Here is a 27,190-nt window from a genome sequence, read left to right on the forward strand (position 1 = left end):
GTTTTATTTTGTTTATATATACGTAAATCCAAACAGAATTTTAATTGTATAGAGGAAGGTTCCTGACTGAAGCTAGAAAAACACTGGCCAGCATGAAAAAGTTATAATCTTTTATTTTTTATTTCTCTCTGTCTTGGTTTTCTTTCTTGACTGTGTGCCTTTTAATGCAGATGCTTTACTGAAATACCTCTGGCTCTGTTACCTCAGGCATAGTGGGGAATGTTCTCATTGCTTTTTGCTGTTGCATATTCCAAATCCGGCACGCTACCAGTGCACTGTTCATGCTACCATGGTATGGTATTGCATTAGTACACATGGTGTTACATCTGTGAAGACACCATCAATGATGAACGGTGTAACTCCTACAAAGAGGTTTGGTGCATTGAAAAAAAAATTGGGAAATATTTCAGCAAGCTTAACTGCACTGCACGATTTACAGTATGGTGGTTCCATAGGTTAACTGACTAACCTGGCCTGCCTGGATTCCAGACTTGTGAAGACATTAGAACACCTCCAAGCTGCTGAACTCAAGAAAAAATATTAATAATTTTCTTTCAATAGTACAGAAACTGGGCTCATTAATACACAAAGTGTTCTTAAAAGAAGAAGCATTGCAGTGCGGTGCTAAATAGACCGAATCCTATTTTTTTAAAACGTCTTGCTGACATCAAATTTAAATCCATCCATAGCCCAACCAAGGTAGCCCATCTGCTTCAAGTTTCAACATACCATAGATTATCATCTGCATACCTGCATAACGTGTGGTTATTTGAGTTACTGTTGTCTTCCTATCAGCTCAAACCGGACTGCCCAGTCTCCTGTGACATCAACAAGGCATTTTCACCTAGTGAACTGGATGTTTTCTGTTTTTCGGACCACTCGCTGTGAAACCCGGAGAAGTGTGGCACCAACAGCCATTCTACTTTCAAAGTCACTTAAATCACTGTTCATCCCCACTCTGATGCTCCATTTGAACTTCAGCAGTTCGTTTTGATCATGTCTACATGCCTAAATGCATTGAGTTGCTGCCACTTGATTGCCTGAGTGGATATTTAGAAGGATAAGAGGAACAGATGTACTTAACAAATCTTTTTTTTTCTGGTTTATTTTAAGACTATTTTATTCTTCAAATGACAAATTGTAAATTCAGAAACAAAATAAAAAATTATAAATGTACAGATTATAAAATTGTTTATTAAATTATAAAATATACATATACTAAAAAATAAAAAGCGGATCGCTTTTCTTAGGATCAGAACTGCTGTGTGACCCATCTAGAAGCGGTGCTTTAAAAAGCACATTCTGACTTTGTGCATGTGGTTATGCTTCGACGTCATCACGTCTGCCAGCCCTTAGCCAATCAGAGTTCACTCCACCGGGCGGCGCTCCCGAATGATACACAGAGGGGTCGGCGTTAAGCCATGAGCTCAAATAACTTCTTTACATCCGCTGGTTGAGGTAAGCCACAACTTTGAACCTCGTTTGAACTTTTCACTCTCGCAGGTTAAGATGCGTTGAAGTCCGGAGGATTTTTCCCGGGTGTAGTCGCGTCTTATGTAAGCAAACAGTATCCAGTTTGGTGGGTGTAACCTGGACACCACTAGCAGCCGTTAGCATGAATTTGGCTACTGTACCCATTTAACTAACCTTGTTTGACAGCTTTCCTGTTCCTATTTTATTGTCATGTTGTGGCTCTGAGACTGCGCTTCCATGTTTTTAGTCGGGCTCCTCCGATACTGGCTGGTTGGTTTACAGACCTGCTTTGCAACTAGCAAGGAAAGGCTAGTGATGACAACAAACATGGCAACTTTGTTGCAGAGATCCGAGCTGGGACGGGCCCTCAGTGGTCTGTGGTCACACATAGTTTGGGCTTTCTCCATATGGGGTCAGCCTGCAAGACGCTGTCACTGTAAGGAGTACGTTTTTACCCGAGCATCCATCACCTTTGTTGCTCCATCACTGTCCGCACACTTTAAGAGTTTTTCCACATTTTGAGGGTCTGTAGATATAACAGGCGAAACATGGAGCGGAAACGTCTTTTTAGGAGCTGGTAATTTTATTTTTACAGTTCTGACGCTATTTTACTTCCGTAATACAGGTCTTTTTCCCCTTTCTTTTCTTTTTTTAGACTAGTGGAAAGAAAACGCTCAAAGTACACATTTGCTTGTTTATTCTATTAAGGTTTGACTGCTGGAAGTGTATGCACACTGCCTTATTTGCATGTCTGGATATGTAGCTTCTTACCATTTTAAATACATAAAGGTATCTGACTGTTTTCAGAATCAGCTGAGGAAGTTTCATATCTGTTGGTTTCTCTTTTCACCCTGTTCTCGTGACTCGTCTTAAATTATGAAATGAGGGCAGATTTTATGAACAGTTGCAGTGAGGATCCGGTTTACTGGGTCGTCCTGACCAGTCAGATCATTATTCAAGAACTAAATGTCAGGGGCGAGTTACTGCCAGAGCTATTTTTAACAGTCAGTGTGCAGAGTTGCTGACCTATAGAGAAGAGTGCAGAGTACAACTCACGCCAGATGTCGTCTCCAGTGGCGCTATCTCTAATCCAGGTTTTTGTTAATACTTCGGGACAGAAATGGTTAAACCTCGTCAAACTATATAAACGAAACGAGGCTCTACACTGCCCCTATCTGAGATTATGGGACATAATCACTGTAACAATATCTTTGAGGGTTGACATTTCTTCTCTGAATATTCAACACAGTGTTCATGCAAATTTAATTTATGAATAAGAGCAATTTTGTTGAGAGTACACGCTCACCGGAGCTACTTTATTAGGTACACATTGCTAGTGCTGGTTTGGACCTCCTTTTTGCCTTCAGAACTGTCTTAACTCTTTGTGGCACAGATTCAACAAGGTGCCTGAAACATTTGTCAGAGATTTTGGTCCATATTGACGCAATGGCATTAGACTATTACTGCAGATTGGTCAGCTGCACATCTATGATCTGAATCTCTGGTTTCACCACATCAAAAATTGCTCAATTTGATTGAGATCTGTTGACTGTGAAGGCTATTTGAGTGCAATGAACGTGGTGTGTTATCCTGCTGGAGGCAGCCATCAGAAGATTGTACACTGTGGTCATAAAGGGATGCATATGATCAGCAACAATACTCGAGTAGGTTGTGGCGTTTTATCAATGTTCATGTGGTACTGAAGGGTCCAAAGTGTGCAAATAAAACATCCCCCACACCACAAGGATTAATACAAGGCACCATGAGTCTGTGTGAATTTTTCAGTTTCCTGTTACTAGCTGACAGGAGGGACACTTGGTGTGGTCTTCTGTTGCTGTAGCCCATCTGCTTCAAGGTTTGATATATTTCGTGCATGCAGAGATGCTCTTCTGCATACCTTAGTTATTATTTGAGTTACTGTTGCCTTCCGATCAGCTTAAAGCAGTCTGGTGATTCTCTACTGACCTCTGGCATTGATGCTTTTTCACCCACTTACTTTTTCACCTACTTTTTTCAGACCTTTGGCTGTAAGCCCTAGATATGCCTGTTTGGTAGAATCCCAGTAGATCTGTAGTTTCTGAAATACTCAAAACCATCCCTTTGGCACCATCAACCATGCCACATATAAAGTCACTAAAATCACCTTTTTTCCCCATTCTGATGCTTGGTTCAAACTTCAGAAGGTCATATAAGCATGTTTATATGACTTCTTCGGGGTTTAACGGCAGCTGGCATCCTTGTACATGCAGTGCTGCCATCTTCTGTTTCAGTCCGTTATTACACTCTTAAATTCTACTACTTATTCCTGCGTCTTTTGTGATCTTACAAAGCTTCAAACGACACGTCGACTATTAAATCAGTCATCGACGATTTTGATAGTCGACGTAATCGTGACTAGTCGACTAATCGTGGCAGCCCTATTTCAAACAATGAAGGACTTGTTCATCCAGTATGTAGTTGGTCAGCATGCTGTGTGTTTGAGCGCTAAAGAAATGGCGATACAGAGATCACAACTATTTAAAGATCCCCTCCTCAACACAAGTATTCCTGCGCACAGAAGTATTGAAATTCATGTATTTTTTACTAAATATTAACCATATATTGCTATTCCATCGCTGCCACTCATCTTTACATGGATCCCTTACTTTGATCTATTCTGTTTCACAGTAATGTTGGGCTCAATAAAGTTTCCAGTACAGCAAGCAGTCAATCAACAGCCCAACTTTTAACCAGCGAACTGATTTAATCTGAATTGCCCACAGGCAAAATATGTGACTGGTCACTGCAGGAGTCAGGTTTAAAGGATTTGTCTGAACATTAACTTTCAAGTATCATGTCGGCAGTTACTGTGGAAAAACTGTTTTTACGTTATTCTGTCATAAAGCTTACGACCAGCTGCAAAACCTCGTCACATCATCCCAGTTTGTTTGCACATTGTTTGCTTAATGGTCTATGCCAGGAACACTCTGCCCCTCTGCTGATGAATGCAGCTTAAAAAAAAAGGACCTCCATCTGCTGCTCTCTGACCGCTGTACCTCTTCGATAGGTGTGGTTACATCAGCACTGCAGAGTGTGTGTGTGCGCGCCTGCCTGCAGGGTACCGTCAGCCATGCCTGTGACATCTCAGCTGCTCAGGGCTTTGCCTCGCTCCAAGGTCTTGGCCTCCAGTCTGTTACCATGCCAACAACACCAGTCCCAGTTTGGGCCTGTAGCTCACCTACCTGCCTCAAGAAAGTCGGCTCACATGTGGCAACGACGCCAGCCATCAAGAAGTTACCAGACATCCTCAGTTCTCCACAGCTACATCCTCACCCCTCCGCAGGTCAACTCCATTCTCAAAGCCAACGAGTACAGCTTTAAGGTTTGTTGGGTTGTAGATAAAATGCATTTTGCCATCCGTAGTAGCATTGCTGTAGTTTACTGTTCATGGTGTAATCCCAGGTGCCAGAGTTTGATGGGAAAAATGTGTCTTCGGTGATGGGTTTCGAAAGTAATCAGCTGCCAGCCAACGCTCCCATCGAAGATCGCCGCAGCGCAGCCACGTGCCTGCAGACGCGAGGGATGCTGCTCGGCGTGTTCGACGGCCACGCTGGCTGCGCCTGTGCACAGGTAAACGGAGACACTTAGCCTGCGTGTCATTTTAACTGGTTATCTTACTTTTCTCCAGCAGCGTAGTTTGGACTCAAACTCAAACCTTACTACTTTTTCTTTCTTGTTTTTCTTGGCAGACCCTCATTTTCTTCATCAAACTTTATCCGGAAAGTTGATTATTTAGCTCGTTTTGAATTTAATATTGAAAGAAAACGCTCAGACATGTCAGATTGAGTAAAAAACCTCATAATTGTTGATAATTTGTGGTCTATTTTTCCTCAGTGACATTTATTGTCACTAGCTCTGACACAGTTATCCTGCATAGCATTTTAACTGATTAGCTTTCTTTGCTCTAAAGGCGTAGCTTGCAAATCCAAACGATTGTGATTGAATTTTTTTGGTGCAATCTGCAAACTAACAATGTGTAAATATTTAATTATGTGCAAATATTTGAAAGGTTGCACAAGTGTTGGGGCACGATGCACCTTTCTGTGTTATGTTTGCCACTGTGTGTCTTTATGCAATTGTACAGTTTCCTGTGCAACAAACTCTTCTCTGCAGGCGCTGAGTGAGAGGTTGTTTTACTACATAGCAGTGTCACTGCTGCCCCACAACACTCTGTGTGAGCTTGAGGCAGCGGTGGAGGCCGGCAGGGCTCTCAGTCCCATCTTGCAGTGGCACAAACACCCCAACGACTACTTCAGTAGGGAGGCTCAGAGGCTCTACTTCAACAGCCTTCGAACCTACTGGCAGGAATTAATTGATCTAACCAGGTGAGGAATGTGAAAGTCAGCAGAGTACACACTTCTACCTCTAAAGGCCACTGTGTTAAAAAACAAAGAAACAAACAAAGAACCCCCCACCCCGGGCGTTTTGTATTAAAATGAGAGCAATTCGTTTCTCAAACTTTCTCAAGCAGCCTCTGCTGGACTCAGCTCAGCGTTTGCCTCACAAATGTGTGTTCATTGCATGGGTTTTCACTGGGTAATCAGATCATCTCACAGCAGCAGCTAAGTGCATTTAGGCATGTAGACATGGTCAAGACGACCGCCCAGTGGTGTCAGCTAGTAACAGAAAACTGAGGATCCAGTTTGCATGGGTTCACCAAAACTGGACAAAAGAAGCTTTCCTTGTCTGATGAGTCTCAAATTCTGATGTGACATTTTGGATGACAGGGTCTGAATTTGGTGTAAACAACATGAAAGCACAGATCCATCCTGCTGTGTATCAGCAGTTCAGGCTGCTGGTGGTGTAATAGTATAGGGGAAATGTTCTTGGCACAGTTTGGCCCCCCGAGGAGTCGTAGTGGCCTGCATCTTCTGTTGTCTTCAAGGTGTACCTAATAAAATGTCCAGTTAATGTATGATGTTTATAAATGCATTCTTTGTCTTTTGGCCTTTCCAGTATGTCAAAAGCATTAGTAGACCGTCACCTGTTCTGATTCACAGAAGTGTAATTTTTCTCCCCAGTGTTTGGCCTTAGCAAACATTTCCTTCTTTCTCATTTTATTTTCATCTTTACCTGGTAGCAGCACACCCACACCAACATAGGCCTGTGTGTTGTTTTCCAGTAGTGCTGTTTTTGGTCTCTGTTCTCGACCGGTGCCTCCTGCTTTATCCGATTCACTCAATTGTTCTCCCTGTTTTCAGCCCAGGTGACGTTCCAGACACCCGCGAGGCGTTGCTGAATGCCTTCAAGAGGCTCGACAATGATATTTCACTGGAAGCTCAGGTATGAACTGTAAAAAATCCAAGGTGTGCCTTGTGAACATGCTAATCCAGTTTGGTGTGACTAGTTTATGTTCCAAGTTTTACTTTAAGGAGGCAAACTTAGGAGCTCTGAATTAACTCCCAAGTGAGAGTCTGAGTGTCATCGACTCATTTTATCATTAGAGTAATTTCTGGCCTTTTATCATCTCCCTGATTTACTTTCCATGTCTGACATTATTGCAGCTTCATTATGAAACTTGCAGTGGTTATTCTGCCAGTTTGATCTTGGCTGCAGTTGTAGCCCAGGGCAGTCCTCCTCATAGTGTGCCCGCATGCAGTGTAAGCTGATATTGGCTGAGCACAAATTCAGAATATCACAGACATGTTAGCCTGATTTAAATTGTGCCAAGACTTGAGTTCAGTTTGACACATTAAGCCACATATTGAATAACATTTCTCCACAGCAGCAATGCCAAAAAATGTGAGCATCCAAATTTAAACTTTTATGGCTCAAAGGGGAGCTCGTGTGTCAGTGCCTGCCTGTCTAGTAAGCACCGTCCTTTCCTGCTTTATTTTGCTCTGCAGGTTGGAGACCCAAATGCTTTTTTGCACTACTGGGTTCTGAGAGTGGCCTTTTCTGGAGCAACAGCCTGTGTGGCTCACATTGATGGACCAGACCTGTATGAACAATAAATACATGGTTTAATGCATTATAGCAACATTAAAGGGATGAAATAGATTTTTTTGTAACGTTGTCTCTTTGTTTCTGAAGCTTTATAGCCAATGCAGGAGACGCTCGGGCAGTTTTGGGTGTCCAAGAGGAGGATGGTTCATTCAGCGCTCACACATTCTCCAATGACCACAACGCCCAGAATGAGAGCGAGGTGGCTCGGATACGGAGCGAACACCCTCCATCAGAGAGAAAAACGGTCATCCGTCAGGTACTGCACTCGTTAATCTGCTCACTGGGATTGTTTTTACAACCTTTATTAAAACCTCGCCACCATATTTTTCTTCTTTGTCAGGAGCGGCTGCTCGGCCTGCTCATGCCTTTCCGTGCGTTCGGGGATGTGAAGTTCAAGTGGAGCATTGAGCTGCAGAAGCGCGTCTTGGAGTCTGGACCTGATCAGCTTCACGAAAATGAGCACACCAAGTTTATCCCCCCGAACTATCACACCCCTCCTTACTTGACCGCTGAGCCCGAGATCACGTTTCACAAGCTGAGGCCACAGGATCGCTTCCTGGTAAGATGCAGCGGTGGTGTTGTCACCCATTCATCCATTCTCTTTTGCTTATCCAGTTCAGGAGCTGGAGCCTATGCCGGCTGTCACAGATGCAGGGTAAGCCCTGGACAGGTTCCCGGCCTGTCAGTTAACCTAACACCCGCTGCTGCGTCATACAAAATACATACAATGTGTTTTACATCAGGACATTTATTTCCTGGCAGTCTTATCGTTTTTCACATCTGTCCCAAAAATATACTGCCCTTCGACATTTTGAAAACTTGTATGTCTACAGTCACGATGATCTATGCAACATCATCCCCATTCTTAATAAAGCTCTCATTCTTCACTGGTTAAAGGTCCCAGCATTAGTTGATTTAAAGCCCCGCATAAATCCAAGACGTAGGAACTGATCCAAAGAGCTGAAACCTGGACATTTATTCTATTTATAAAATTAAACACATTATGGATCTGGGGTCTATTTTTTTTATGTCAATAGGCTGAATAATGTCAGATTTTATGAGTCACATCTAATTAACTCTGAGAACTGAATAATGCGCTCTGAATCCTGATGTTTGTACCATTGTTCTCCTCAAAGTAGGCATCCATCCTCCAGATGTACCTTTTTTTCATTGCATGTAAAAGGAGAGTGGGCTGTGCTATTTATTTAATTAAAAAGAAAATATCAGGGTTTCTAAGAAAGCTCTTCTTTTGAGGAATTATCTAGCTAATGCATGCTGTGTGACCTTTTCAAACAAAGGCTGTATTTATGAAGAAATAATTAGGTTTAGATGACTTATTCCCAGTGCCAGTATTTTCCCAAACGAATAAATAATGTTAGCTACAGCTCCCATGCCGGCTTCAGTTACTACACTTGAATGTTTTCTGACTTACAGTTGTGGTTTTAAGTGTAAATACATTCATCATGGGCAAGAATCTCATTGTGATTTTGGTCTTTTAATGATTTCTTTCGGTAGATTATATATACAATTATATGACTCTTCTCTCGGCAGGTGATTGGCTCTGATGGCCTTTGGGAGACCCTCCACAGGCAGGAAGTGATTCGTATCGTCGGGGAGTATTTGACTGGGGTCCACCAGCATCAGCCGCTCAAAGTCGGAGGATACAGGGTGACCTTGGGACAAATGCAGGGGCTGCTCGAGGAGCGAAAGGCTCGTGCATCCTCAGCATTCGAAGATCAGAACGCCGCCACCCACCTGATGCGCCACGCGGTGGGAAACAACGAGTTTGGCACAGTGGACCACGAGAGGCTGTCAAAGATGCTGTCACTTCCCGAAGAGCTGGCTCGCATGTACCGCGATGACATCACCATCATCATCACGCAGTTTAACCCTCATGTGATTGGAGCACAGAGACAGGAAGGCCAGTCATGAGCTGCTCATTAGCCAAGTAACTCTGATCACACACACACAGCAGATCTGTATCTAAGCACACCGAGGACAAACCGGCCATATTCAGTATCTGTCCACCGTTAAATATCATTGTTTTAACACTATATAAAGAGTGTATTTGTTTGTATGCAGTGCTGCGGTTTCTTATGAAGATGTCAGCTAAAAACTGGATGACGTTTCTTATAACGTGTTATTTATGCTGCCGCTCGTTGCCATTTTCATGTACACTTCTCTTTGTAATAAGACACTGTTACAAACTGAAAATCTAGAAACTTCCAGAAAGGGTAAAGGACGTGGGAGTGGCTTAAAAAGCAAAGAGGGTTTTAGCAACAGGGCTGACTCCACCTGTTGTTCTATTATGGATTTTAATTAGGCTGTGCCCTGACTGCAGCGTGCTCTCGTTTTCGGCTACAAGCAGGATGCAGTCATATTCTCTTTGTAGTTTGTTTCTGAGGGACTGTTGTTACGACCTGGGCTGATTCATCTATTTGTTTTTACCCTGTGACATTGTATGAGATGTTCTTAGTGAATCTAAACACAGATTCTTTGTTCTGCGTTTACAGTGAGATCTACTCCACTGATTTCAGAGTGTTAAGGCGTTCACATTGATGTCCACGTCCAATGTGGAGGTAAATACTCTAGAATGTAGGCTACAAGCCAACTCTTAAACCTCATATGGCTCAAAATAAAGTTGAGGGCTCACAGTTTAAGTTAGAGAGAAATCATTCTGTTACACAGAGAAACTAGGGAGGGAGGAGTTGTGGTTTGAGTGCTCGCTGCTCGCATTAAAGGCTTAACTTGGGAAGAAGAGACGTTTTTTCATCCTTAAGGTCACAAACTGGAGAGGTCAGGAACTGGTGACATAAGTGATCGTTTTCACTTCGAGTCCAGTGTACTTTCACACAGAGCAATGACAAAAGCACCTCACTGAAGATCTGAGCTGTATGAGTACACTGATATTTACCTGTCTGCTAACAAATTGAGGTATTTTCCATATGTAACGCTGCTTTGTATCCCTGATAATAGAGGATCAAAGTCAGACTTCCTGTATATGAGCACTTTAATGCACACACTGACCTTGTTCGTTTTTCTTTTTTGACCTTGAGTTTCTTTTCCAAATATTGAAGGGTTAAAAACCATATATATATGACAGGTCATTTATAGTGTAACAGGTTGTTACAGATTGGAAGTTTATCATTCATGTGATTAATAAGAATCAAAGCAGCAAACAAACCCATCCTGTTACTTAGAAATCAGGGTTGTGGTTGTTGAATAAGCAGAATGTACATTTGAAAGAAGCTGTTTGAATAGTAAATATTATTTATTCAGCTTTTAGAGTATGTGACACATCATTTCTGTTGTATGTATAAATTTTAACTTATGTGGGTTGAGTTTTGTATATGGAATGCTTTAATAAAACGCCAAATACAGAAATCCTGGTACTGTTCGGTTTGTTTTGGGTTATACAAAGAAGGCCACCAGAATAGTGCTTCAGCCAGGAAGGTTCTGACCTTCAAACACCTGGAAGGTCAGTGTGCCTCAGGTGTGTCGTCACTATACACACAGGTAGGTTAAATGTTACATGTGGCACAGTGGGAGCTTTACTTTGTTTGCTGCCACTAGGTGATGCTGCAGCACCAAACAGGCCAAGTGTCAAAAAGAGGCCAGAGGAGGTTAAACTACAACACAAACCTGTCGCTACGCTGTCGTCGGAGATTTGTGCTACAGCTGTGTCCTATAAGTTAACAGATACACTCGGGCCAGCTTCAGTAGATACACCAGTTCAACTGCTCGTTAATGCAAATATTTAATCAGCTGATCATGAATCAGCAACTTCATTGCATGTAGACACGATCAGGGTGCTCTGCTGTAGTTGAAACGGAGCAACTGAATGATTTTAACTCTTTATGAACCCAGCAAAGTGGTTGGTTCCTGACGGGCTGGTTTGAGTATTTTAGTTCAGTATTTCTGAGTGCCATGAATAATTAAAGCTGCTCTGAAGCAAAAGAAGCTTCAATCTGGTATTACCAAGCTGCACCTAATGAAGTGACCGGTGAGCAATGCAGCATTCAGCTGCAAAAGTCAAAAATATTTATTTTTTTTAGCTTGTGATTAAAATAAATCAAAATTGTAATCTTTCTTCTGATTTTTTCCCCACTCCTTTCACATGGAGAAGATCAACATATTAAAAGAGGATTGCAGTAATGATTTTTTTATAAAATCTTTATTTGTATAAATCTGCATTTTACTTGCTTTTAGTTAATTCTTTAAACACACAAGCACAAGCTAACACAGCAGCCTTGTAAAGTTGTTACTACACTGGATGCACCATAAAAAGATTTCAGCATTTTTAAGACTGAATGATAATGACCCCGCCTCCAGGGTACAACACACTGTGTGACTGGGTTGTGGACATTGCAGCATGTCTTGTGTCATCAAACCCTGATGTAAAATTGTCCAGGAGAAGCTGTTGCTCTCACCCCCAGGTTCTGCCGGAGAGGTTTCTTCCTGTTAAAAGGGAGTTTTTCCTTCCCACTGTCACCAAGTGCTTACTCACAGGGAGTCATCTGATTGTGGGGCTTTCTGTCTTTACCATATAAAGGACTTTGAGGAGACTGTTGTTGTGAACTGGTGTTTCAACTGAATTGCTATGTCACAAAGAGTCAATGAGAGATGAATGCCTTACTGTATAAGCATTTTATTTCATTGTTGCGCTCACACTCAGTGGGTGTCTGGAAGAACTCGTGTGCATAGGTGACATTAGCCACTTTACTGGAAATAAACACCTCTGCGCATTTTGGTCAGTCACACACGTTGCTTCCGCTGCTCCAAGGACGTTATTTCCAGATTAGTGTGTAAATGATGAGTGAGTGCCTTTGTTTTACGGAAATTATAATGCAAATCACCCTTCATAATAAAACTGACTCACCAGAGTGCAGTATTACAACAGAGGCAAGCAATTAAATCAATCCTATCCAGCGCTAAGAGCGGCAACAGCTTCACTTATAATCTTTATGCATTTGTTGTCATGGAGCTAGATTAGAAATTAATGAAATTTTGAAGCAGGAAGCAGGTGAACTTCTGTTCGGGGCTTGTAAAGAAATAAAGGAGAAACTTGCACTTACATATGTATGTATGGAATACCCACACATACATTTTTATTAACTTCTTTGGCAGCAAATATTCATACTTTGCGGTACTTTGAATGTTTTCATACACATATAGTTGATTTATTAGACAGCTGGCATCATACTAAAGTTGATTTTATGTTTGATTTAGGCTTATGGAATAAATGTGCAGTACACATAAGCTGATTTAAGTGGGAACACATCAATATAATTCTTCTATATTAGGGAAAAAGGCTCCTCTTGTAGAGTAGGGACTTTAACATGTGTGTGTGGGTGGGTGTGTGCTGATGGTGAGGCTTGATATCCAGAGGTGGTCATCATCATTCACACCGTTAGGTCCAACTGTCTGCCCCTCCACCTCGTCTCCTCTGTACCTCAACATTTGAACTTCTCCCCCAGCTCTGCATGAGTGTGTGTGTTTGTGTGTGAGCCATGTGTGTGTATGTTGTGGAAAGTGTTGCTGGGATACCGACAAGGAGAGAGTGCAGACATAAACACTGAAAAGGGTCCACGCCAAGTTCATCCTCATCAGCATGAAAGATGAAGCTCAGCCCACTCCCCCGTTTGGATTTTGGTATCTGCAACAGGCTGTTCGATGACTCACACACACAAAAACATGGCACATGGATCGGAGGGATACAATATTCATGGCAGCACATGTGATCCCCACCTTCAGCTCTCACATGTAAGTATTGTGCTTGTTTGGACCTCTTTGTGTTGCATAAAAGCTAAAAAAGAAATCATGCCATGCCCCTTTCAGCACCGTCAACAATCTGCGTCTCCCACTGACAAAGAGATGAGTCAGAGCATCGCTCTCTGAGGCAGCATCGTGGCCTTGACTGCTCAGCGGCAGATGAGCAGGAAGGAGGATGGGGGACGCAACAGTACAAGCAGAGAAATCCCAACCCCGGGCTTCCACGGGACAGAGATACTGTATAGCACACATACTGTACCTTACGTCACCCATCACCTGCTGCACCACATGTCTGCCCTGATGTGTAGGGGAAAAAAACGATGGCGTGAAAACCAAAGTGGTCCCCAGTTTTTGTCGTTTATTGAGAAACAGAGCAGTAAACGAACTTTACAAAAAAAACAAAAAAAAAACAAAGTTGTTCGTGACACAAGTGATCGGTTTGAGTTTGATGTTAAACAACGTTTAATGGTTAGCTGTTACAGTCAAGGTAGAGAAGAGAGTAACACACAAAGTGTCTGGGCCCAAAAAATATATATAATTAAATGGTGGGAGATGATGAAATAGCTAATGAACCGGCCAGAGTCTGGCAGTGAAATCATAATATATTTATTCAACAAATGAGTGATTAGCATGGGACCACCTAACAGATTAATTAAGGGATGCACAGCATTTGTTAATAATGTTCATGTTGTAAATATAATAAAATAAGCTAAAGTAGATGTGCGAGGACTCATTTGAGTTTCAGGCCTGGAGTATTTTACCACAGATATTTTATGGGTCAGTGTACCTGTCCTATCTTATTTAATAGGCAGGTGAGAATTTAAATCTAAATAATCCCAAGTTGTGTGTGTAGTCTAGTCTGGTTTTGAGAATCTAAGTTATAATTAAGATAAGGACCGAGCAGGAAGACTGGTTTAAGGCTCTGGTTGGAGAATTTTCCTCCTATCTTAAACATTGTACACACTGTTGATCCCTTGGAGGCTAATTTCTGATTTGTGTTACTGGCACATATAAATAAGAGACTCGGAAACCATCTGCGTCATGTCTACATCATGGCATTCCTCTCGTCCTCTTCGGCCTGGGCTTTTCTTTGGCTCTTTTTGTTGATGCGTTTGATCACTACAACGAACACGATAACTGCGAAAGGAGGAGACATAAAACAGAAGTCAGTCACTGGAACACAAAACTTCGCACTGACACTGTTGGACAGTCTAATGGTTTGTGTGAAACTTGGTTTCATCAGATAACAGATTTATTTTGGGGTTTGTTAGAATTACCGCAGAATCCCAGAATGCCAGCCAGGATCCCAATGGTGGGTCCCATTCCATAACTGAGTGCCGCTCCTTCTGGTGCAACGTAGCAGTAGCCCAGCTCTGTGCAGTTACATACTTTCACTGTGAAGGAGACAAAATGGAAAGTAAAGTATGACGGGCCAGCTGATTACACTAAAATATCATCAACTTTTCCTTATTATGTTCCTAACTTTTAGCTTTCTATCAGCAGCCTATGATGAACTGGGTGATTTACTGGATACAGCACTAAACTGGGCACTGATGCAGATAATCAGTTATGGTAAAAAGAAAAAACACCCAGATTAAACTCTAAATTAAGATTTTAGAAATCAGGAAATAATAAAAAAAGACTATACATGTCTCATTTAGCATGTTAAATGTAAAAGTAAAAGAAGTCTGGCTTGTTTGGAAGGGCTTTCAGGAGAAAGCCTCTTCTTTCTACAAAGAGCATGGCAGCACAGATCAGGCTTGCAAAGTTGCATCTGAACAAACCACAACTAATTTATTTCACGTTTCAGCGTTTACAGGGTTAAGAGAGCTGTGCTTGAACATATTTCTGCAAACCTTAATAAACTGAAGCAACTTTGTAAAGAAGAGTGGATGAAATCCCTCCACAACGACATGAAGTTATTGGTGCTAAAAACTCTTTTACAGCGTGTTAAATCAAAGGGTGAACTTAGTTTTTCACACACTGTTTCTGCATTTTGGTGTAGATTATGTTGAATAATTAATGAACATGTTGTGTGATTTTGGATTTTCCTGATTTTTTTTAAAACCTTATAAGAACTAAATTTTTTTTATTATGTCCTGGTGTGTAAAACATTAGAAGGGATGCCTTTCTTGCCGTGACTGTAGAATATTGCCAGAAGTAAGGCTTACAAATGTGACTCACCCTCAAATGCCCGTGGGACTCCCACACCTGCTTTGTCTTTAACGGTAATGGGAAGTGAGAAGGTTTTATCTTGAGTTGGTGGTTTCTTCAGTTTCAGTTCAGCTGTTGTATCTGTGTGACACACAAAGAAAAACACATAAAATGTTCTAAGCTGAACACAGAAACGTGCGTCTTTACATCTTAGTTTGATGTTTTTCGTGTTACATTACAGATGTAAGCATACCGTCAACTTGGTTCAGCTCCCAGTTGGGAGATTTCCCAGTTTTGGTGCCAAAGCTGAAAGTGAACGGCTGGGAGAAAGGGTCGCTGTCTGAGTCTTCGGCCTTTATGAGAACAGGTTTGGGATTCTTCATGCAGATGAAGGCCTGGGTCTCCATCAGTTTGGGGACGTTGTCGTTCACGTCCAACAGCCTTACATGCAGGTCACGCTCAGTGGCCTTCTCCGGGTTGGCTTCAGAGGGAATATCAGAGAGTATGAAAAATGTGGTCTCACCCACAACTAGTTTGTTTTATAAAGGCGAGCAGCGGTCAGTATTTAATGGTCAAAAGCCTTAAACACATGAAGATCTACAGGAGCTTCTGAAAGGTAATGAAAGTGTTTGTATGCAGATGTTTCTTATTCTGTTTCAAACTATTTTAGCCGATATGTCTCACACTGTGTGGCCTATAAAGGAAAAGCTGTAGAGCAGTGTCTTCTCTCACCCTTCTCGAAGGCAGTGACAGTGACTTTGAACGAGTCCACCTTCTCTCTGTCCAGTTTTTCTTTGGTCCTGATCTCTCCTGTGGCAGCATCCAACTCCAGCCAGCCTTGAGTGTCACCATCCAGCTTATATCTGCACGCAAACACAATCATCAATCATCGGTCTGGTACAGTCAATGATGAAGCGCACACTGAGCTGGTGGCCAGGGGAAACATCGGTAGTCAAAACGAATCAATGGTCTGTTTTCTGTACATGTGGTAGTCAGAGAAGAGGAAAATTCAAACTAGCAGTCAGTGCTCAACAAGGCCAAAGCCATCAATGCGCTGCATGTGGTGTATCCAGCCACTTCATGCATCAGCTAAGAGGAAGATTAGGATCAGTTAAGGAAAAACAGTTTTGAAAAGCAATGCACTGTGTGAAAGAAGTGAAACTTTGTTTTTTAGACCACGCTTTGTGGAGGAAGTTTATTAAAGTAAAGTCAGGAATTCTCTCAGCTGCTTCTGTTCTACAAAGTTTCACAAAACTGAAATATACACTATATTGCCAAAGGTATTCACTCATCCATCCAAATAATTGAATTCAGGTGTTCCGATCACTTCCGTGGCCACGGGTGTATAAAATCAAGCACTGACTGCATGCAAACTGTTTCTACAAACATTTTTTGAAAGAGTGGGTCGCTCTCAGGAGTTCAGTGAATTCCAGCGTGGTACCGTGCTAAGATCCCACTACCAAATATTCCACAGTCAGCTGTTAGTGGTATTAAATAAAAGTTGGGAATAAGAGCAATGCAATTACAGAGCCAGGACAGACGATGTTGAGGTGCATAGTGCACATTGTTCACCAACTTTCTGCAGAGTTAGTTGCAGACCCCCAAACTTCATGTGGCCTTCAGATTATCTCAAGAACAGTGCAAAGAGAGCTTCATGTAATGGATTTGGCAGTGCCCAAGAGAACAATACTTGTCTGACTGCATTGGGCCAATGTGTGAACTGTTTTGCAGGAGTTGCGCTTTTAGTTCTAATGAAGGAACTTTTAATGCTTCAGCATACCAACACATTTTGAACAATTTCATGCTCCCAACTTTGTGGGAACAGTTTGGGGATGGCCCTGTCCTGTTCCAAAATGGTTGCACACCAGTACACAAAGCAAGGTCCATAAAGATGTGGATGAGTGAGGCTGGTGTGGAAGAACTTGACTGGCCTGCACAGTCCTGACTTCAACCTGATCCCAAGAACACCTTTGGGGTGAATTACAGTGGAAACTGTGAGGCAGGCCTTCTTATCCAAAATCAGTGTCTGACCTCACAAATTCCCTGTTCCCTTGTTTCCCAGACAAGCTAAAGCTGTTACAGCTGCAAAGGGTGGGCTGACATCATATTAAACCCTATCAATTAAGAATGGGATGTCACTCAAGTTCATTTGAGTATGACGGCTGATGAGTGAATACTTTTGGGAATACAGTGTAATTGGGATAGATTTATCCACCTTAAAGGCCAAAAAATTGCAACACAAGTTTTGACTTAAAATGTTACACATACCTTAACCCCTGGCATTAGGTAGAGGGGCATTACCCTTAGCTGTATCTTCCTGTACACTGTGTATATTTCCTGTATTATGTAGCAGCTTTCACTAAATCTTTAAACAGCTACAACTTTTTAAGTACTTAGGACCCAGACACTGAGCAGTCACTGGTGTGTTTACCCGATCTCTTTGCCCTCTGGGTCCTTTGCATGCACAGTGAGCAGCACGGATCCTTTGGTGATGTTTTCATATATGGTCACATCCAGGATGTCCATGCTGAACTTTGGAGCCTCATCTACATCGATGACCGACACAGAGAAAAAGGCGGTGGACTCGCTGCCATACTTGAGACTTTCCATCAGCGGCTCTGGGTTACGAGCATCGATCTGGAGCCTGTAACTGGGAGAGGTCTCAAAGTCCAGAGGCTGTTAGGAAGGAGGAGAAAAAAAGGTTTTAGAGGAACCACAAAAGAAAAGAGAGGCAGAGATGATGATGAAAGTTTACAACAGAGTGTTGAAAAGCACTAAAATCCAAATGACGTAGAGTTATATGGACATGCAGATTTAGGGGTAAACAAGGACCATTTACTATGGTAATAAAATCATATATGACCAAACTCTAATGTTGCTGTTACATGCATGATGACTACTAGCTTCAGCTCTTTCATTTTCAACAATTATAAGCAAAAATATAAAAAAGATACAAAGACAACAAAAAACTCCATCACGAGAATTTAATAATCTGAACTATTTAAAAGGGACCAGAAATGTTGGAGCAGCTACTTAAAGATCAAAGTTTGCAAGAAATGAAACAGAGAGAATGGAGATCACCACCTTAGCCAGAACCAGATAACCAACACCTTTGCCGTCGGTTTCCACGGCAAAGACGTCGTCGGTGTTTCCTTCAGAGATGATGAACTGGATCTCCGAGCTGCCGGTGTCTGGGTCGTCATTATCTGTCGCTTTGATGGTCAGAAGTGTGTGTCCCAGAGGAGTGTCCTCTGCCAGAGTCTCGTTGCCGTACTGCATACGGACACAGAAACAGACACAGTAACAATACCAGCCAGTCAGAATGAGGAACAAGAGCCAGCGTTCGAAAGGTTCACATACTTACATCATTCTTCTCAAACTTGGGCAGCTCATCATTGACGTCAATGACCTTGACGACAACCTTACAATTTGTGCTGAATTCTGTGAGAGAAAAGCCATAAAAACTTCATCCAAAGTTAAAAACGTTAACTAAACTCAGCCTACAGGTGTGCTTTCATACAGTATGTTACCTGCGTCACTGACTCGGACATTGAGGTTGTAGACCGCATGTTCCCTTCGCCGCAGCAAGTGCAGTGTACGAATTGTTCCAGAAGATTCGTCGATGGAGAAGGTTTTGGAGGCGGTGGGTGGATTTTGGGACAAGATGGTGTAAGTCAAAACAGAATTCAGTGTCCCTTCTTTATCGCTATCATGAGCCAGCAGCTCTCCTACGAGGCCACCTGGAATAAGGAGATGCAGTGAGAATCCCTCACGTCTATCATGAAACTTCGAAAAAACTTTTTTACAAATTAGAAATATTCTTGAATTCAACAGGCTGCCTGTGGCTGAAGAAACCGCCACCTATATGGATGCTGCGCACCTCGACGGAGTCATCCTTACCTACAGGCTCATTCTCCTGGAACTCAAACACAGTCTCCTCATCGCACACAGGTGCGTTGTCATTCACATCGTCCACCAACACGTAAATCTCCATGGGTGGATCCACTTCGTTGTCATTTTCATCCTTTGCGAGCACCACCAGGATGAACTGGAAACAGAACCAACTGAAGCTCAAGAAAAACTCCTAGAAGTGAGTCTTTATTTTTATCTAACTTATTGAACAAATGTGTTATCTACCCTCTCTTTGCTTTCTCTGTCCAGCTTCTCTGTCACCATTATTTCTCCATTTTGTGTGATCTCAAAGGGGAATTTCAGCTCTCGCTCCTTCTGGACCAGTACGTATCTGGCATCAGGGTCATTAGACTGGACCTGGATGGAGAGAGAGAGACAGGCAGGGCCCAGACTAGGATGGTCAGTTGATGGATAAAGATGAGATGCAGTTAGGAGTATGAATATATGAATCTCAGCACACCTTAGCAATGGTTAGTGGGTATGTTTCCTCTAAGTTTTCTCTAATGCGTATGGGTCCGGGATTCTTCCACAGGTTTTGCTGCACAGCAATCTGGACTCTGCTGTTTCCACTTAGCGCATTCTGCGAAGCTCCTTCCAGGTCCTGCACGCGCACAAACAGGGTGTAGTCTGGGTCTTCCAGGGGGTCCAAGTTTTGCCGTCTCATCTCTGACACCACAAGTGGAGAATAAATATTTTAATTCGAACCAAGGAGTTTTTCTTTGGGGTAAAACTCACTAAAACATTCCAGCAAATCTCTCATTCTGAAAAGCTGAGTCCGATGGACGCGACTAAACCTCTCTCCCCAACTGAACTCATCAACTCAGCACCCAGCGCTAATTGCTGACAGCAACTTCTTCATTACAGTCTGTTTATCTACATTAACACAATCCTTCAATCTGCACCATCATATGCTCCTACTTTAAAGAGCACCATCAAAGCCCAGATGTTGTTGTCTATGTTCTTATTATTCTTCGTCCTTCATCGTGAAATTTCTCCACTGTTGCAGCTGCAACTCAAGCTTATTTTCAATATTAATCGTTTAGATGAGTATTTGCTCCATTAAACTGTTCATCTTGACTATAAAACGTCTGAAAATTGTGTGAGATTATGCCCAGATCTTGTTAACTGACAGCGTTAACTGTTCAGCTTTACTGACGACTCCTTTGGAAACAAACCTGCTCTCTGCACACAGGTGAAGAAGGGGTTGTGTTCGTAGGGGACCTCCTGCACCGAACAGTAGTCATCGAACTTTCTCTTCAGAGTTTCAATGCTCCGATCTTCTCCCCTGGCATACTGGATGCCCTCCCTTGCCTTTAGCAGCTGCTGCCCTGTTAAAACAACACACACGCTTCAAACACCAGCGAGCATGCTCACACACATCGCAGGCGCGCTTCAGGTGATCTAAGAGGGGAAAGAAACTCCTAATTGAACTCAAAGTAATCAGTGATGAGCGTCACGCGACACATTTAGGCAACCTGCCTTCAATCAGCATTAATCTTGAGTACACAAGATGATCTGCCAGATTACAGGCAGAGACGGTGGCCACAGATTAAAGACTTTTCCACGGATGCCACACAGAGTTCTGTGCTTCTATGGCTGGCTTCAGGTCTCTGTGCTACCCAACGTTATTATTGTAATCTAAAACTAAACTAAAATTAGATGTGAAAAAACCCAAACATTTTATTTAACTGTGAAAAAAATTAAAAACCACTGAAACGATTTTGTAAACTATAAAATATATAAAATATATATATTATGACCTAAAACCATTAAAATAGTGGTAAGTGAAGAAGTGTGCAGAGGTTATAATAAATATATATTTATTTCTCCCTGTATAAACCGGTCATATATACACATGTCAGGTGTGCAGAGGAAATGTCCTCACTTGTTAATTTGGTAAAATTTGTATCACAAACTGCCTGATGAGGATTCGATGGATGTTTTTATTGAGGTTTGGATGTTTACAACCCTGTGAGTTGACTGCTTTTAAAAATGTTCTTTATATTGTAATATCTAAGTTGATTTTCCAAAATCTTGCCTCTGGTATTTGCCATAAATAATAAAGTAATGAAGACGAAATTAACACTGAAACTAATAAAAATTTAACAAAAATGAAACATTTTAAAAAACAATAAAAAATAAGGTAAAATCATAAAACCCAATCTGGAAACCAAAAAGTCAAAATGAAATCAAAATAAATACTTACTAGAAGCGCAAATCCCCCTGAAGCTGTTCTAAAACTTTGATGTTTTCATTACAATATGAAGACATCGCCTGGTTGTGGCTTCACTGTGATGTCGTAGTGCTTCTTACTGAAGGCGTGTTGTGCAGCTTTCTTCGTGCTCTTTCATGTGATATATTACTCAATATTGTTTCTTGAATTTTCTTTCAAGCTTAACTTTAACCTTGGGTGCTAACAATGAAGGTCAAGGTCAAATGCTTAACCAACCCAGATACTGGCCTAGTAAACTGTTGTTAAACTTGAAAAAAAAAAACAATGGGTAATGTAAGGATTTTCCTGATTTTCACATTTTGTATGACCTTCACCTGATTTTCACTAAAATCAGATCAGCTTGAGCTGTTATTGGTATTTACCATCATACTGAATGATAATCGTAAAACTGTGGATGCTGCACTGCTAACACACAGACTGATTACATACTCCTTCCCTCTCCAGGGGGAGAACTGTGAGAACTTTGGTGCTACCTTGCTCTGTGGTGGAGATCTCTCCAGTGTCGGAGTTGATCTGAAACAGCTTTGTGTCTCGTATGCTGGGGATCTCGCTGACCAGGCTGTATCTCAGACGAGCGTTTGGAGTCTCCGGGTCATCCTGATCCGTCGCAAACACTCGGGTAAATGGGACAGCTAGAGCCACACAGAAAACTTACGTTAAAGTCATAGAGACAGGTATGGTGACTCACACTGTCTACTTAAAGAAATACTGCTTAACCCACATGCATAGAAGGAATCCTTTAAAGGGTTCTCTGAAAAAAAATACAGTGGTGCACGCTTTATCCTTTGAGCTACACATTAGCTGCACTTTAATTTAACACCAAACATATTACTATGTACTCAAATTAATGGTTGTAGGGTGGCTGGAGCCAGCTGCCATTAGCAGAGAGGCGGGGTACACTATTGCCAATATGTCACATGACCAATACAGAGAAACAGTTGCACCTATGGGCCAATTAACTTAACCAAACTAACTGCATTTCTTTGAACTGTGGAAGGAAGCCGGAGTACTTGGTGAGATCAAGCAAACTCTATACAGAAAGGTCAGATGCAGGATTCAAACCCAGGACCTACTTGCTGTGAGGTGCTACCACCACGCCACACTACTGTCCCAAAACTCTTTCATTTTTGACTTACGTTTAAAACTCAACTGTGTAGATCTAAACAAACTTGGTTTCACAGCTTGAGTTTAAAGTCCCAGGTTTGAGCAGAAAGCATTCAGTGGCAAAATGAAAAAGATCAAACATCCACTGTGATGAATGCCCGACTGCACTGAAGACCTCTGCAAGCTGATTTTCATAGTCAAGTGAAATTAAAGCCTCGAAGGGGAGAAATGAAGCTCTAATTCTTTTATCTGCTTTGAAAAATCGCTCTCATTAAAATGAATAGCACATGTAATTTGCAGGTTATGGACTAAAACATGCAAACTCCTTAAATCACGTGTACTCTTCAGCATAAAGGTTTACTTAAAAAAGATGAAAGTGTTGAAATCAACAGGGGGCAGCTGTTATTACTGCCCGTGATGAACTAGATGTAAGGCCACCTGTTCTTTCATAAGTACTTTAAAAAAGATTGAGCGAGCAAGGATAAAAAATTTAAATATGCAAAGCAAAAATGTCACAACAGGTAGAAGTGTGCACAACCTGCTGGGGTATTCTCCCGAACCACAGCTGTGTAGACACTCTGGTTGAAGTACGGTGCTTTGTTGTTGACATCCAAAACATTTATGGTCACATAAATCGGGCCCTCCACCACTTCTTCATCTGCCAGTGCCTCCACCTGTGCACAAACAAGAGTTTTTATGCATAAGTGTGTGTCCCATGTGCCTAATGCAATGTGAGCACGGTTTTCCATGTGTTTGAATAAAGATATCGTGTTACCATGATAATGTAGTGCTCCTCTCGCGACCAGTCCAGAGGTTGTTCCAGATAAAGCCACCCATCCTTTGAAATACTAATGTCTTGCCCACCTTCTCCACTCAGCCTGAAGTTATTAACATGTGGATCTGTCACCTGAAACTAAGGAGTGAAAGAAGCAGACGAGAAAAATCAGGACACTTTGACCACAAAAACCAGGTCTGTTCATCGCATCTTCAGTTTCATTTGATCTCAGACAAAAAAGTGGTAACTTTTTTAGTGAACAAAAAGGGGAAAACACCATAACTTCCTTAAAAGATCACATACTTGACAGTTAATCTGAGTATGACTGCAAGTTTCTGATTGGCACGCATTAATGGAAGAAGTACTCTTCTCCATTTTAAACCAGTATATAAATACAACATATTCAAATACAAACACAAGGATGCGCAGTAAAAACCCCACTGAAGTAAAAGTGCACAAAAGTAAAAGTGATAAATGTTAAATGTTAATATTAATGTATCACCACTAAGTAACATCCAGCTGCTGTTGCCATTGGTCCAGTGGTTTCCAGATCAGAGGCTACACTAAAAGAATGGGGTGTTTAGAAATATCCCTAACATTAAAATTAACCAAAAACTCACACAAAATGCCTAAAATGATCAAATGATTCATGGAAACATTAATCGTGAAGCATTACTGGGGTATCTGTAAAGGAGTACAGAGCCCACTTTCAGCAGTCTTTACCATCAGCATGTTACTCAATGAGAATTCATTGCATTTGGGCACTGCTACAGCTCACCTGGCTGAACAGATGACTCTTATGCCAAAAGGTTGCCGAGTTCTGGGTCTGATTCTGGCCCATGTTGTGTCAACATATAGAAAGCACTGTATAAAGATTTCAAATATAATGTCACATTTGACCTCTGACCTCTCCTTAAAGATAAATGGACTGATCTGAAGGTCAAAGTGATAATAATGCAGAGCTGTTTATAACTATGTTTCTTACTGCCATTGTTTGTCTTGATGACAAGGTATACAGGGCATATAGAGAATGAAATATGGGCATTCTAAATATCAGATTAATGTGGACCTTTGACCTCTCATTTCACATCTGCCCTTCTTTCAGGTTCACTCCATAATGCGCTACATCGCTAAAGAAAGTGTTTGATGAGAAAGAGAAGAAGCTGCCTAGTTATCTAGAAATAAATTGTAGTGTAATATTGTATAACAAGCTCAGGTTATTCATGTCTAGTTATTTAAATCAATACCTATTATCCATAACCTACTGCTACATAATGTTTGTGTATTCAAAGTAAGCATCTGTGATACCACTTTTCTCTGATTTATATTGAACTATAAATTTCTTAAAGTACTTTAAAAAGAAGAAGAGAAAACATAATGAATATATACAAAATCCAATAAAGTTCCCATAAAAGTAAACACTGTCCAGAGAGTGAGCTGCCTTGGTGGAGGATAGCGCTTTCTGCTGCTTCTTGTTTTATTAATAAATTTGATTGAGTGCTGAGCGTCTGGAACTGCAGGCTTTGTGGGTGTGATTATGCACTCAGAGCGGTTAAAGAAAAAACTTCCCCCTGGAGCCAGTCAGAGTATTCCTGTTCTAGGAAGTAAAAATGAATTCCATGTGGACATTTACAAAAAAGGAGATGGATGTAGCACCTATTTTCACAGAACAGGTCAAACTGGTTCGGACTCTCTAGAGACTAAAATGGTACCTACAAAACCCACAGAGTCAACAGAAAGGAAAAAGGTGATGCCAGGATGCTGATCTTTTAGGGCCAGCTAAAAATAAAGAGTTAGGTCTGAAACTGGCTACCCAGTGGAGCCAGTTATCTCCAACAACCGGACAATGGCCCCAAATACAGCTCCAAACTGTGGGACGACAATCCAAACACGCTCCTTCTGGTTCTTATCTATATATGCTCCCCCAGTTCTACAAGCTGTTCATTCTCATTTACGTGCCCCTCCCTCCCTCCCCTTTTTAAGTCTTTAATTTCTTCACTTGTATTTAGTACACTGGGATCTGCTAGGCCTAGGAGCTGCCACAAGTCCCCTTCGAGGCCTCAATTCACATCCAAGCCATTCACCTTTATCTACTAAAACACGCTCCCAGCTAGTGAAATAACAATATGATGACGATGTTACCAAACTTTTACAGTAACGTGAAGGCTTGTGAGATGGCCGACAGAGGAGCAATAACAAAACAACAAAGATCTGCAACAATACTTTATATTCAGAGTTTTTTGTTTTTTTTTACTATTTATTATTTTCCTATCTTGATTAAGATAAGATAACTTCTCAGGTGCAGGTTCTGGTTTAGTGGCACTTATCTGACTGAGGTGTTTGATAAATGGAGCGCGTGGCACATGTGCAGCTCATCCACCTCAAAAATGGACAATATTACACCAGCAGAGCGCAGCGCTGCTGCCATGCTTATATTACCTGAAACAAAGGATAGGGCACTGGGGTCGCCTCTGGCACATCCAGCACTGTGTTCTCAAAGGGGCCCTTCTTCTCCTCCAAATCCTTCCCACCAGCCTATTACAGCGCAGAAATAAAGGTTAAAGGTCATCGAGTACAGAAAGGGGCAAGAAAAAATGAAAACCTCTCACACTCATACCTAAATTTGCCATTTTAGCTTTAGCTCCGGTGAAATCAGTCAAGCATTGAGGGCAGTATTTATGGCCCAGTTATTTATTGAACCAAAATGACTTAACAGTGGAGGAACTTTTATATTCGACTACATGATGGGAGAGCAAAGTCTACAGACAAAGGGCCCATGCTCCGTTTAGCAACCCTTTCTGTGAGTGTTTTAAAATGAGTCACTGAGGGCTGTTTCACAGACTCTTTGTTAACCTTGCTGATAGTTGTAAGTGTTTTCTTTCATGCGCTCCCTGTGTAGCATTAATCAACGCTGACTATTTCACAGATCTTTTAACAGGTTCATGCATTTGAATATGTATTGAAGAACAGCAGCAGCAGTTGGCCGGCGCTCGTGTACTCACAATGCTGAGCAGCAGCGGGAGCAACAACAGATGCACCATGGGTGTCATTATCACAGCCTGAGAAGGAAGAGGAAGACGAGGAGGAGGGTTAGAAAAAAATGTTTAAGGAGGTTTCAGAGGTTGTGCCATTTTTGTGGAAAATATTCACTGTGCTCTGCTGTTGCGGAAACACTAAAAAACCCATGTAGTGGATTATTACCAATTCCACAGAGGAATCTTTAAACCCTCTCAACCCTTTTCTCCGTTCAGTGCAGTGTGTCATTGATGTGCAACGTCCACAGTGTCACAAAGAAAGCGTGTCCTCTGTCCTTGAATCTGCACATGTGCACTGTATCTCTCTTTGTGCATACTTTGTGCTGAAGTGCTTACACATGGGACTCCACCTACACCTTCCAGGTGAACCACCCACCCGAGTGCACAGAAGAAAATGAAAGTCGATGCCTTTTAAAGCAGTGTTAGGGGTTCGTGTCCGAGTCTTTCTCTATCTGTAAAGTGGGTGTACACATATGTATATATGTATATAACACCAAACCAGTGCAATGACTTTACGGCTGTCTCCTCAGACGCTTGAATAAACATAACTTCAATGAATCTGTAGATTTTCCTGCATTTTGCATTTAAAGTAACCGTTTCCCCCGAAAAAAATGTACTACACAGAATGCACTGAATGCAGAAGCATCCAAGTTATAAGGCCAGAGTAATGCTTGTTTACTAAAGAAATAATGTGACAGTTGCTACTGACAATTAAAGAAAAATCACACTTTTAATTCTTTTAAGTTG

General features: G+C 41.7%; 2 protein-coding genes across 2 annotated transcripts; one reads left to right on the top strand and one right to left on the bottom strand.

The window, feature by feature from the left end:
• Positions 1-1,331: 1,331 nt before the first annotated feature.
• Positions 1,332-10,842, top strand: pdp1 (pyruvate dehydrogenase phosphatase catalytic subunit 1). The gene is made up of 9 exons (XM_084944127.1): positions 1,332-1,458; positions 4,520-4,834; positions 4,915-5,082; positions 5,626-5,837; positions 6,714-6,795; positions 7,359-7,453; positions 7,546-7,714; positions 7,799-8,017; positions 9,010-10,842. The coding sequence occupies exons 2-9, from the start codon at positions 4,583-4,585 to the stop codon at positions 9,388-9,390; spliced, it is 1,578 nt and encodes a 525-aa protein (XP_084800253.1). The 5' UTR covers positions 1,332-1,458; positions 4,520-4,582; the 3' UTR covers positions 9,391-10,842.
• Positions 10,843-13,576: 2,734 nt separating this feature from the next.
• cdh17 (cadherin 17, LI cadherin (liver-intestine)) lies at positions 13,577-26,672 on the bottom strand. The gene is made up of 19 exons (XM_084943699.1): positions 26,610-26,672; positions 26,411-26,467; positions 25,848-25,943; positions 23,409-23,546; positions 23,172-23,307; positions 22,003-22,161; positions 20,472-20,624; positions 19,757-19,962; positions 19,522-19,653; positions 19,285-19,432; positions 18,915-19,124; positions 18,749-18,825; positions 18,469-18,657; positions 17,816-18,060; positions 16,117-16,247; positions 15,638-15,865; positions 15,415-15,525; positions 14,508-14,624; positions 13,577-14,367 (listed from the first exon to the last, which is right to left on the bottom strand). The coding sequence occupies exons 1-19, from the start codon at positions 26,670-26,672 to the stop codon at positions 14,276-14,278; spliced, it is 2,688 nt and encodes an 895-aa protein (XP_084799825.1). The 3' UTR covers positions 13,577-14,275.
• Positions 26,673-27,190: the final 518 nt, after the last annotated feature.

Source organism: Perissodus microlepis, chromosome 11 (assembly GCF_051167445.1).
Source record: "Perissodus microlepis isolate ML-2025 ecotype Zambia chromosome 11, ASM5116744v1, whole genome shotgun sequence".
NCBI classification, from domain to species: Eukaryota; Metazoa; Chordata; class Actinopteri; order Cichliformes; family Cichlidae; genus Perissodus; species Perissodus microlepis.